A 13,571-nucleotide genomic window follows, 5' to 3' on the forward strand; every position below is an offset into this window, starting at 1 on the left:
CCTCTGTTGCCGCTGCTGCTGGTGCTGTTGTCGACGTCTGTGCTGACTGCTTGCTGCTGTAATTGTGAAGGATGCCATCAAGTGGGCCATGTAAGTGTTAGTATGTGTGTGTGTGTGTGTGTGTGTGTAGATCAAGCATGCCTGTGAACATGTGTTTGCATGGGTGTGTGCAGTGTATTTTAAGCTCGAACACTCAAAGCAAAAGTATTTAAACCAGCATAAGAAAAGCACAAGTCGTACGGCAAGGGGGGCAAAAGGGGCGCGAGCGGGTGCTCAGTGGTGCTGCATGTGACGGTCAAGTGGCACACGCCATCAAGGTTCACACAGACACTGACACAACTAGATGCGTGTCCTTTGACATTGTGTCATCAATTTTGAATTAATTTTAGCAATTTTCCTCCAGCTCGGAAAACTTGGACAACTTTTAGGTATGCGTGGCGACGAACTCACTTTGTCTTCTCCTCTCATCTCTTTTATTTTTTTATTAATTTTTTTTTTCAGTTTTCAGCATGGCTGTTAATATTTTACGTGCACTTTGCAGCCAATTTTTCTATATATGTATGTGCCCTTCAAATGGCTCTGCCAATGAGCTTCAGTAACTACTTTTACTGCTGCTGTTGCCACTTCCAGCCAGCTGGCGCATCTAAAACACATTTGGTAACAAATTGCGCGCACATGCTTGAGTTGCAGGCGTTGCAGTTGCAACAAACAAACGCGGCACTTGTGAATGGTGGAGAGCAGTTTTCAACTGCTTTTTCAAATGTGCACAATTAGAAGTGGGTCGGGGTGGTCGGCTTGTGTCCTCGTCAACTCTCGCCCCATCGTCTCGGCGTCTCTTCAAACTAAAAGTTTATTTGCGCATAAAATTTGCAGTATTCATTAAACTGTACGCTCTGATGCTGCAAGAGTGCTTAGCCAAGTGAAAGCGATTCTGAGATTTGCAGCGATTCTTTGAATAGCAAAACCAAGGCACACTGTTTCCTCCTTCCCATGATTGATTGTTACAAACGCCTATATGTTTTCGGAGACATTACGCCTTCTGGGATAGCGAGATAAAAATTAGGAAACTCTAAAAATTAATTATAAAAGGTGATATAGTCATTTCTAGCCTCCCAACCGCTGTTATTCCACCAACATCTGTGAGGTGTCCGCTCGAAAAAATATTTAAAAAAAATGGTTTTTGCTTTCTTTCTGCCTGCTAATCAGTTTAAGGGTCAAACAAAACTAAGTTGGACTTTTAATATTTGTTTATGATAGATATGTGAATGTCATTGAAAACTGCAGCTCTTGACAACTCACCACTGGATTCGTGCCCATTTTCACATTCTTGGCCATATCCATCATATCTAGAGCAACACGTGCCATACACTTGGCATGATCCTCACATAGGTCGGGCAGTCCCGAGACAGCCATGTATTTATCACCGACAGTTTCCACCTGAAATTAAGGACATGCATTGTTTAAATTTGCATAGAGTTGACAAATTGACAGCTAACGTCAAAGCACAGCAAATGGCGCAATGGTCGGAAGGCAGCAAAACCAAACATACCATGGCGGGCCTGGCACTTTTTTATGCAATACTTGCGGCCATAAAAACTGTAATTAAATGCCAGACCCAGCCATAGTTTGAGAGCTGTGCTATTGTCAGTCAGACCAGAAGGCTGTAGGGCAGTTTCCAAACTACTAACTTCATTTAGCAGTGGTTGGCGTGCCTTTTCATGTTCCATAACACCGCTGAACTTTCACTTACCTTGTATACATTCAAATTACGCTTGGAGTCGGTGAGCGCATCGAAGACCGTGTATAGCTCGTTAAGCATTTTCACAATTTTCATGGCGCCCTCGGGATCCGTATTGGCCGCACAGTATTGACTAAAGCCGACAATGCCCGAGAACATGAGCGTTACGGAGTCGTACCTGTCAGCCAGAGACGAGATGAAAATATTTGCAATAAATAAATATCAAATTGTTTGTGTGTACGTTAACGTGTATGTGTGCCTCACTTATACTATACTATGTATACATATTTATGCTGTGCCCATTGGGGCAGCTCTGATGGTGCTTACCGTTTGGGCGGCACTGGACGCTGGTGTCGTAACTCATTCGCCACGGATTTGGGTAGGACCGAGTAGAGGAGTCTGCGTGTGGGCATCAGTACAGAAGAGAGCAGAATTAACGAACGAAATGGAAAAGTAATTTTAATTTCGCGCCTGAAAGCATGCTGCGTATTTTTGTTTCGCTTTCTGCCTCCTCCGGTGACTGCATTTCGACGTTAATGTGTTTCTATTTTCATTTCGGTTGCCCGGCTCAGTGTCTCAATGCCATTATTCATGTGGCCAACGCGAACTCTTACCTGTCCGTTTTCTGCTTCTCACTCTCCAGATCTCGGAACGTTTGCTGCAGTTTGTCCGTGAGCATTTCCAGGTTCTTAGTCAGCTTGTACTCGGCCTCGAATTTCTCAGAGAGCAGCACCAGGTCTCTGGCGGCATCGTGCAGGGGCACATCCGAGATGTACAGCCCCTTCCTGTTTAAGGGGGCATGAAGAACAGGAAAAAATGACACGCATTTTATTTAACTTAAGTCTATTTGAATTTGCTTAGCTTGTGGACCGAAAAAATAGCAACGATGTAAAATAAAATGAAATACTCGCAGCCACGTGCTGTTTTATGCGAATAGAGGGATGGGCCACATTTTTAATGTCACCTATAAATTTAACGGGGAATGGCGCGCAACAACAAAACGATTGCCTTCCAGCTGAAGAAGCATTTATTTCAATTTTCCTCCGCAAATAATAAGCACTCCCATTCCCCTATTTGATGCCATACTTTCCATGCCCCTCCGAAAAGAAAGTTGTTTAAGGGCCAACGTACTAAGATTCTTGCATTACGTTTTTTCAGGTGGCATCTTTAAATTACTTTGTCTCTACAGAGCAGGCTTAAACACACCTTCACATTTCCACCCACTACACAATTTAAAACTTCATTAACGTTCGATGATGAATTGATTTAAAAGTTGGCAAACGTTAAAGGTTTTCTGACCTTAATCTTTGCATAATTGCATTTGTTATGTACTTAAAAGTACTATTAGAAAATCAGAACCCAAATTGGTTGACTTTACGAAATAGTTCTGTTCTTGCCAAGGTATTCATTTACGTATTAAATAATCACATGTACATATACTCACTTTGTCAAATCGTCCAAGTTCATAACGCTCGGATAGCACTGAAATAAAATGCGATCGGTTTCGGGTATATACATCATTTGTCCCTGAAATGTAGAGTGGAGATGAAAACAACACAAAACAATTTAGAATTAGATGACGAGTTGTTTTAAAAATGGCCCTCCCCACTTTAATAAAATTCAATTTCATGTGCATTTGAGGCAAGCCGCATTAGAGTGGAGCATTAAATTTAATGCCGGGTGTTGGAACAGCTGTTCGATGCCTGCTCGATGTGGCGGCTGTGCGTAAGGGGCTATTTTGTTTAGGAATTTCATTGGCCACGAACATATACCTATATATATATATACACCCGTAGTAATGGACAAAATCAATGCTAGGCAATTGCCTAAGCCGCACTTTAAGTGTACAGTTAAGTGGGGATGGACTACAATTGGGAGTATTGAGCACAGGGTTGCCAGCTCACCCTCAGTCTCAAATAACGGCTGTGCATAAGCGGCGATTTTGTTTACGAATTTCATTGGCCACGAACATATACATATATATATATACACTCGTAGTAATGTACAAAATCAATGCTAGGCAATTGCTTAAGCCGCACTTTAAGTGCACAGTTAAGTGGGGACGGACTACAATTGGGAATATTGAGCACAGAGTTGCCAACTCACCTTCAGTCTCAAATAACGTTGCTCGTTGCGTCCCAAGGCGCCCTGTCGCGTCTGCAGCACGTAGATTGTGTTTATGTGCGACAAAACATTTTCAAATGTCAGCTGCAAGTGTGGGCGTATGGCCTCAACCACTTCTATTAGGGAACAGTTCTCCTCGGCCACTCTGGAAATAAAAATCATTGCGGTTAGCCGACTCAGCAGTGTGCACTGTGATTGCCAATTGGCCAGCTGCCCGGGCTTTTGTTGCAACAGGGGCTCGCAATTTTCTGTGGTAATAAGTGCCATAATGGCTAATAGCGAATGGCAACAGCAGCAACAACAGCAATAATGAGCAACAGCAGCTATAACCGCAACTCACCTGGGTATTACACGGGACACCGATTTCCCGGCCTGCACAATTTTCATTTGTCTGTCGAACATGAGATGAAATGGGAACACCTTGCAGAAAGTGGCCGGCGATATAAGCGGAGCTGAAAGAAATAAATGAGAATAAATAATTGCTTTTTATGTACATATTTATTGGGCATTTGCAATTAGCACAAGCGCTGTTAAATACACCATAAATACTAAACATTGAGTAACATACAGAATGTGGTTAACATATTACGTGTAGTATAGAACTGAGTATCCAAGCAAGTATAAGAGATTATGAATAGTTATTTTCGAAAAAATTATATAATGCAATGGTATTGGTAACTAATAGAATCTAATTATCAGTGACAGAAACTGATTTATTATTTATCACAATCGTTTAAATTTAATTCATTAGTGTTTGGTAGTTAGATAATACTTGTAGTTAGCTTGTAACTTAATAATTAATAATATTAGCTGGCCGGATAGCAAATAAAATTCCCTCACTGGATCGAAGGCGTTGTACGCATATTATTGTATTTTTTTCTAGTCTAGTGTGGACGCTTCCTTATCTTTGAAGTTGTGATTAAAAAGTATTGTAAGAATATTTTACTCTTTGTCAAAAGCCCATACTCTTTAATTTATAAAATAAATTTAAGGAATGAAATGAAATATGAAGTGAACCCAACAAACTGCTCTGCTTTGTTAATGATCCAAATATTTATAACGGACAGTCTTATCATAAAGTGTTACAATAATTATAAAAATATAACCCTAGCGCTCACCTTCACACAAAAAATCCACGTCATCGCTGGCTATGACCTCATCTTTTTTGGCATCCAACTGTGATTTGCCTGTCGAGGATATTTCACGTATGAGGAACTGAACATGATCGTAGCGCTCGATGTCGTCGCTCTTGTTTTTGAGGAGGCGCAAACATTTCTGGTCCTTATCGCCATCGCAGTCGAAGCTGTCCTGCACAGGTGGGCCGCTGGGCGTGCTGGCAGGTGGCAAGGGTGTGGATGCATTGGTCCGAAAGGGACATTGCTCGCCTGGCGGGAGAAAAGAATATTGCTCTGATTAGCAAATGAGTGAGCAAGGAATTTATTAGCTATGCGGTCCACATGGGATATGAAAATATGCGACCTATAATACATGTATATTGAAGCATACCTGCTGCTTGCTTTCTGCTCGAACTCGCTGCCCTCTCATCAGCCTGCACACCATCGTTGTTGTTGTTGTTGCTCCTGCCGGCGCCATTTGCAACACTATCCCCACCGCTGCTATTGTTGCTGGCATTGTGATTATTATTCTGCTCGGCATCCGCTGCTGGTGGCTGCGGCGATGTAGACGCCTCACTATCCAATTGTTGCTGCTCCCTTGCCAGGGCGCGCAGCTTCTCGGCCTCATCGATGGGCTCGCCCTTGCGCTTCACAATGTCGATTTCCACCTCGACGCCATGCAGCTTCGATGCAACGGCCTGTGAAAAAGATAAGCGCAGCGAGCGTCCAGCGTGAATTGGTCGGTTAGGCAATAGTGCTATCGAGGAACATACTATAATACACACCTTGACTATGCCGATGACAATGTGCTCGAGTCCGGGTCGTTCGGAGTAATAGTGAAGCAGCAGTTCGCCATCCTTCTCTGTGCACCGGAACGAGGGTGCACGCATTCCTGGATACAGGGTGCCCAGATGGTCATGCAATGCATCCAGATTCTGGTTGGCCCCCACGGCGTTGCAGTAACCGATAATGCAGAGAATGAAATGCAGCAAAAATTCAATTTCATTTTTCATTATGACCTAAGGAGAGCCAAGTAGCCAGAGTCGAGGAGCCGAGTGAAAGAGTCTGAGGTGTCTGTAGAAGTCGCTTGGATGATGGTGCGGTGAAAAATGTGGAAAATTGAAAATAAAATGAAAGTGAATGCAACAAAGGCGAGTCAAGGCTAACTATGAGTATGAGCACGAGGTGTGAAATGAGGATGATGGCAGGGATAGGCAGGGATAGGGGCAGAGGCAGTGGTTAGGGGCAAGGGTGTGTGTGCGCGTTCAAGCAAAATAATGCTTATCAATGAGTCTGGGAGCGACTGTCGGCGGTCTCATGAAAAATGGTCTTCGGCATAAAATTGCGATGGTATGCAATTGGGAGGATAACGGAACTATTGAATCGTGCGTGCGAATTGAGCATAAATTGAGGAATTCGCTTTACTTCGATTACAGCTGAATGAATTGTAATGAAAAGTCAATAAAATGAACTAAATGGTATGATCAATTATAAATAATATAATATAAAATGAGTAGACTGTTCTTGAATACACTGTACCCTTGCTTTTCCTAGATACAGCCACTTAATGAAAATATATTTTTTTCCACCAATCATTAGCTGATAGCCATATGATAAAGTGACATGATTCCTATTTTGGGGAGGCACTACAAAAATCTCATATATGTACATATCACAAAAATGGTTACAAAATCGAAATATCGAAACAATTGTTTCTATAGTAGCAGTTTTTAATGCATTTTATGAAGATCCTACTATACTTGTAATGTCGGCTAGAGATATCTTCATAAGCAAAATACTTGTATATATATGAGTACTACAAAGAGTGTTTCTTTCATCGACAAAAAAATGAGGCTAGTAATAAAATTGATCTGTGTATGGTTAAGATACAAAGTTGGGAGTCAGTAGCTATGAGCGAACAGTTCTTGTTCTTGGTGACTTTCTAGTATACTCTTTTACTTTTCTGGTACAGGATACATTATTTTTAAGAAATACGACAGTTATGGATTGTGGAGGAGAGGGGGGAGAGAGGGAAATTCTAAAATATTATTATACATTTTCTGCGTATTTACATAAGGCATCTTGGACTAAAATTTGGTGTCCCTAGGTCTTATAGTCTCCGAGATATAGGCGATTATACGAATGGAAAATCGGGAAACCCCCCATTAGGCTACTTTGTGCAAAATTTGGTGTCACTAGCTCTAATAGTCTCTGAGATCCAGGTGTTCATACGGACAGACGGACAGATAGACACACAGACAGGCAGGGCTACATCGACTCGTCTCGTCATGCTGATCAAGAATATATATACATTTTCAGCTCCCGCAAACCTAATATACTCTTGAACATTTCATATACAGAGTATAAAAACAACTAAAATAAATATATTTGAAAAGAACATTTAAAAAAAAAAACAAGGAAACTAATTATGCAAATTAATAAAAGAAATGAATAAATATACATATAATAAATAATATAAATATATAATAGTTATTCTAACTACATATAAGATCAATATTAAAAGGAATAAAGTAAAGGAATAAAATCAATTAAATGGAATAAACAAACGTTATTAAACTTCGATTATTAACAAATACCTAAATAAATGGAAGATGAAAATCAAAATATTATAAATAATAATAAAAGTGCATTATGTATTTTAAAACAATGGAGTTGATTATTAAATGAATAAGATTAAGCAAACTGAGCGCATGGAACAATAATATATGCAGAATAGAAGTGAAATTGAAAAAAAGTAGAAAAATAAAAAATTCAAAATTATATCAAGACTGCTGTCTTTTAACAAAGGTTTGCTTGGTGAGGTGTCAAATACTAAGTTATATCCTATAAATAAATGAAGAGTCAATTTGTTAAACTGCTGGCTTACCTGTAGAAAATCACGTGGTGTGGCGCCCAGGACCTGCAGAATTTTATCGTAGCCAGAGTCCTGGCAAAACTCAAAGAATGTCTTGCCGAACAGCTCCAGGATATCATCTGCGGGTATATCTATAAATCGTGGGAATTCCATTAATTCCATTCAGCAGTAGCGCCTCAAATGCTCAGATGCTGGCTCGTAACTATTTACAGTTACTGCACGCATATGCTTACTAACAACACTCACTCACACATACACCCAAACACACACACGCACACTTTGTTTGGACCATAACTAGCGCCACTTACTGAGTATCTCAACAGCTGCTCCAATTAGATTGTACGTTATTTCATCGTCGTAAATTTGTCGGACCAGAAATTGTCCTTCCATGCTGACCATGGCTTTTTTCCTATCGTTGTGGTTGTGGCAGATGTTGTAGTTGTTGTAGTTTGACGGTGAGCCAAAAAATAAGCAGCCATCATCCCGATGTCGTCGTCAAACAAAAACCGAAAAATGAAGAGAGCGAAACAGTGTGGGAAATACATTAATTTTAATTAAATTGCTTTTGTGCTCGATACGCATATTTACGTATATTTGTATGTATATGTAAATGTGTATGTATATGGGTGTATGTGGGTGTGTGTGTGTGTGTGTTGGGCTGGTCAGTAAATACGAAAAGGAAATGTTGCCGTGCAAGCATGACATTTATGTTTTTAATTAAGCAACCGGGCCAAGACATGGGTACGCCCTAATTTGCTCAGTGCCTTTGGTGGGCGTGGCTAAGCACACAATGCGACTGTCATCAAATTGTTAAGCTGCTGTAAGCGCCTTTTGAACTCGAATGCAAATCGCTGAATAAATTTGCATATGAATCGAAAACAGCAGTAGCAGCACAAAAGGCTGCAAAAGCTGCAGCTTAGGCAATAAGTCGGATGGACGGTTGGACGGTTGTACGCTTGGCTTGTGTTGGCCTGTTTAGTGAACATTGCGAGAATCGAGTTTATTATTTAATACAACTATCGTGGCAGACTGTTGCCAAATCAAATTGAATACAACGTGCCAACAGCAGAAAGTAACAGGCGACTGCAAAAAGACGAACAATAATCATACACAAAAACACACACACACAGGCACATATACAGGACCTACGCATTGTGCTTTACTCGAACCGTATACAGAAGTAATAGAAAAGTAGATTTTGTACGTGCAAAAGTTTTTCCATTTGAATGCGGCCACCCACGCAACAGCTCGGCCAACTAGCGCCGATGAGAAAAGTTGCTCCTGATTTGACAGGTGAGGTAGAATGTGGCTTGGAGCTGGAGGTGGGCTTGGGAATGGGGCGTGACATGGCGTGGCGTAACAACATTTCATTATTGCTCATTTCAAATGCGCAACGCAGCGAATTGTGCAATGTTGTGCCACTGATGGCGCCATCTATTGTTGTTGTAACTGTAAAAATATGTCAGCAGCTGCTGCGAAATGTGAAAATGAAGGAGCTGTGTTCGCTCGCGCATTGATGTAGCGGTTGATTGAGTTGGGCGGCTCCTGCGATGTGCAAGCATGTACATATTCCTATGGCTTCTACGCCACTCACGTGCAAACATAAGTATATTATTGCTAAAGCTGTTTTTTAATTTCCTGCGCTGCCAACGGACATTGCAAAGGAAACAGGGCCATGGAGCAGCAATAACAGCAGATTCCCCCGAACTTCGGCAAAGCTTCAGAGCAAATGCGTATTACTAGAGTCTGTGGGCGAGTATGGGAGCGAAATTGAAATTGATTTCTAACTGCAATTTCAAATTCAATAAATTTTCTGTGTGCGATGCAGTGTGGCTTAGAGACAGAGAGAGAAAGGAGAGGAAATTTGATATTAAAATGCAATTTATTCCCGCATAGATGCGCATATTTTATGGCTTCTAACTTGTATACATGGCAGGCCAAATTTTGCATCTAAATGCATTATCGTGAAAGCCTTACACCAAACTGTGTATTTTATGATACAAGAATTTCATTGAAGTTGCTTTAATATGGGCTAAAAAATATATTCGAAAAAATAGCATTCAGCTGTCGATATGGAAACTCAATTAACACATGCCACAACAACAATGTCCATAAAATGATGCAAACAAACAAAAAGTGTCAAAATTGTCTAAATTTATTTATGTTGCGCACGATTTTTTGCTCGTAAATATTAAATACTTTCATAGACAGGTAGATTATGCAGTTTTCTATGCAGTTGGTTTTTCTCTTGCCGGATCTAGAATATTGAATTTAAATTAAATTCAATACCAAATGTACCAATAAGTTGCAGTTCGCCTCAAATTATAACTAAAACATGTAAATATTATTTTACACCTTTATGAAAACCCATCCTCCCAACCATTTCATTTAAATACGATAATTCAACTGGTACAACACTTTAATAATTCGCTGGTAAACAGTAAAAAGGGAACTTTTAACATTTCTTGCAGCTAATTTAATTTCATAAAAGAGTATTGCCAATATCCCTTCAAAATGGGCACAAAATGTTTCAATCATTAGGAAAGGCGCACAACAGAGTGCTTTTGATTGATTTTTATGAAGAACGCTTGTTGCGCCTTTTCATTTACGGTCTAATTGAAATGATACGGCGGCCGTCCGTTTGATTTCGGCACGTTTATCTTTGTAATGTAATTTTTAGCAATGATATTAAATACACACAAGCGGGCAGAAGGAGATACATTTCGGTGTAATAAAAAAGTTTTTAATGTGCCGCCTTGAATGCTGTCATTAATTTTAGCCATAAACAGCAGAGGCAGTCGCAAAGGAGCCATGGTTAGTATACTAATTAATTTATGTTGTAACAATTAATTCTACATATACACAGAGAAAGAGAAAAATGTATAATACCAGCATTTGTTCAGTTGTGACAGCAACGTCGCGCTTCACGTTCAATCGCCATTTGGATGCTAAATTGATGCTACTCTCCTTTGTCTGTCTGTCAGTCTGTCCGTCCGCCTATCTGTCTGCCTCTTAGTCAACATTACAAATTCAATTTCCTTTACAAACAACTTGATTTCTCGCCTGTACAGTTTTCGCTTTTTTTCTCCTTCGTGTGTCACACTTTAAACTCATTTGAATATCGTTTCCCCTCCGCACACCTCCCGGCGCTGCCGTCGACTCGACAGCTCACCGCACAGTTGACAAACTAAGTGGCTTAATCTGCGAAATGGCTCGCCTCCTCTGATGGAGAAATATGAAATTCGCGCCTAAGTAGCTTAGTTCGCACACAGCGTGAGCTCGCAGCGAGGAGGCAGACACGCAGATAATTTAACAAAGTGGTCTGTTTGCTTAGTTTGGTTTAGTTTTGCTCGCATTGGTTTTTAAATTTCGCTCGCTCATTTATTTTGGCCAAGTTGGAAGACTTGGCCGAGGGGCAACATGCAATATACATACAAGTATTTACAGTAAGCCCTACCCTCCTCCTTTGCAGAAAAAAAAGAAAACTTGAACAAAATTGCATTTCAATCCAACAAATCATGAATTTATTCAAGGGGATAAGACTACTTATTATTTACTTTTAAACAAGTGCTTAGAAGGGACGTCATTGGTTTGTTATATTACAATTTGCTTGATTTGTATCGAAAAGGAAAGCATGCATTAAGAATCAATCAATAACAATCATAAATAGGAATATACTCTACACTTTAATACTTAAAGGAAAAAAAAGAAAATGGATTAACAAAGTAATACAATGGCATATTTGTTTATATCTAATACTAATTCAGTAATTTTTAAATATTTTCTGATCAGAAAGTAGCTGATAGGGTCACGTATCTGCTAAAGCATATTAAATAATTCAAGTTAATGGCCAGTTGTGGCCAATATGTCAGGGTCTTACAGTATGTAGGTCCTTAGAAAATGCTGCAGTTTGTGTAGAGAGTACGCTGTTTTTATTTTAAAGCTCTCGTGTGTAAATATTATTATTTAATATGCCAAAAGGCTAACCCATACCAACTAAAGAAAAAAAAACAACCACAAAGAAACCGCAAAATGCGCAACTTGGGATTTACGCAGCACGCACAATTTTATGGCGCAAACTGCTGCACAGGTGGCTGATCACGGAATGAGCCTATATAGCTTTATTGCTTACATTTTGTGGTTTGCGATTTGACTTGACTTGAAAGTTTCGAAAGACCACAACGTTATCAATCAATTAGCTAAATTACTTGGTTCCTCGTGAAGTTTGTGCTTGCTTTCACTTAAAGACATTGATTTGGGCATTAATTTTGTGGTCTATCGAAGCGATATGCTCTCTGTGTAGTGAGGGAGTTGCCAAACATGCCAGCGCCATGGCAGTGCCAGAGAACAGAGAAGAGACCAACAAGGCTGTCTGTGGGCTCTGTCATGAGACGCCCACGCGACAGCACTTGGAAGCTGCTTAAGCTCAAGGCGCGAATCTATGTCGCACACACACACACACACACACACACACACAAATATATATATAGTACACACTTGCACACACACACACACACAATGACATTAGAACATTTTCAATGGCAGCACTTAGTCGAAGAAGATGCCAGCTGAGCGCGGCAGAGAGCGGGTGAAAAATATAAAACACATGCAGTTAGTTTCTTAAGTAGCGACAACGTGGCGGCTTGGCAGGCATGCATAGTGTGTGTATGTGTGTGTGCAGTTACAGCAGAAAACGGAAACGAAATAAGGTTAAAAGCCACTTAAGACTCGGGCAAGTTAATGTGGCACATAACTCAAGTGAGTCACATGTTTCATTGTGCAGAAACAGTACAGTACAGAGAGAAGAATAGGCGGATGGCGAATGGCGAATGGAAAATTGCACGTGAAAAACGTTATACAATGCACACGTTCTCATATGTGACAGAATTCATGAACTAACGGTATACATACTCCATGGTCCATGGTCCCTGCCACAGTTTGTGATTGCTTTTGGCCAAAGCCAGAGTATTGGCATTGTTTTCGTTTTCCCTAATTCCTTCCCGCTGCCAGGAAAAAAAGTGCAAGGCTCAAAACAAAAACCCTTTATTGTTGTGGTTAGAAGTGAGTTGTTGGAGGCTCAGGGAAAAGAATCAAATTGACAAAATCGAAATTTGTTGGCCAATACAAAAGCAATTGTGGCAGCTGCAGATGAGATTGCAAAATGGATTTGAAGTGGAAACCAATCCCCAAGCGACTGGGACCACTGGGAAAGCAGTGAATGGAGATAGAACGAGTCGGAAAGGCTGGAATTCCGACGTCCGTGTGGCACCGCAAACAGCCAACAAAAAAAAAATCAGAGCTACTGGCCAAGAAAGTAATATTGGAATTACAGTTGTCCCACAAAAACGCACGATTGCAAAGCATATAGGCATACGAATATAATTACATATACGCACGAGTACAGTAGATGTTGCTTATAAAATTTGTACGTACGAGTAAATGAATCGCAACTATGGAGAACAATATATAATACTGCGTTTTTATGTTAAATAAAGCGCCTTTTCCACTAACTAACTAACTTCTAAACATAACTAAATAAAATTAGCTTGTTTTTACACACTTCGATTTGATGGTGGAGTTATAGAGAATCGACATGAACTAGCCCTTATTTACTAAATGTTTATTTATATTTATATCTTTATATATAAGTGTATACATTACCGTTTCGACTTTAAAGCAAAGAAAGCCAAATACTAATAAGCATAGATTTAATTATTGA

General features: G+C 40.1%; 1 protein-coding gene across 1 annotated transcript in view; it reads right to left on the bottom strand.

Moving 5' to 3' along the window:
* The window catches only part of LOC115620516 (guanylate cyclase soluble subunit beta-1), a 72,965-nt gene that overhangs the window by 36,091 nt on the left and 23,303 nt on the right, over positions 1-13,571 (bottom strand). Inside the window, exons 4-15 of the mRNA XM_030513782.1 lie at positions 8,161-8,261; positions 7,865-7,983; positions 5,763-5,912; positions 5,369-5,675; positions 4,981-5,247; positions 4,203-4,314; positions 3,845-4,007; positions 3,183-3,265; positions 2,353-2,523; positions 2,066-2,137; positions 1,751-1,916; positions 1,300-1,437 (exon numbers count right to left, since the gene is read on the bottom strand). Of these exons, the coding sequence (XP_030369642.1) occupies positions 1,300-1,437; positions 1,751-1,916; positions 2,066-2,137; positions 2,353-2,523; positions 3,183-3,265; positions 3,845-4,007; positions 4,203-4,314; positions 4,981-5,247; positions 5,369-5,675; positions 5,763-5,912; positions 7,865-7,983; positions 8,161-8,261 (1,849 nt within the window). The remainder of the gene's footprint in view (positions 1-1,299; positions 1,438-1,750; positions 1,917-2,065; positions 2,138-2,352; positions 2,524-3,182; positions 3,266-3,844; positions 4,008-4,202; positions 4,315-4,980; positions 5,248-5,368; positions 5,676-5,762; positions 5,913-7,864; positions 7,984-8,160; positions 8,262-13,571) is intronic.

This window comes from Scaptodrosophila lebanonensis, unplaced genomic scaffold (genome assembly GCF_003285725.1).
Source record: "Scaptodrosophila lebanonensis strain 11010-0011.00,11010-0021.00 unplaced genomic scaffold, SlebRS2 tig00000024-arrow-pilon, whole genome shotgun sequence".
Lineage (NCBI taxonomy): Eukaryota > Metazoa > Arthropoda > Insecta > Diptera > Drosophilidae > Scaptodrosophila > Scaptodrosophila lebanonensis.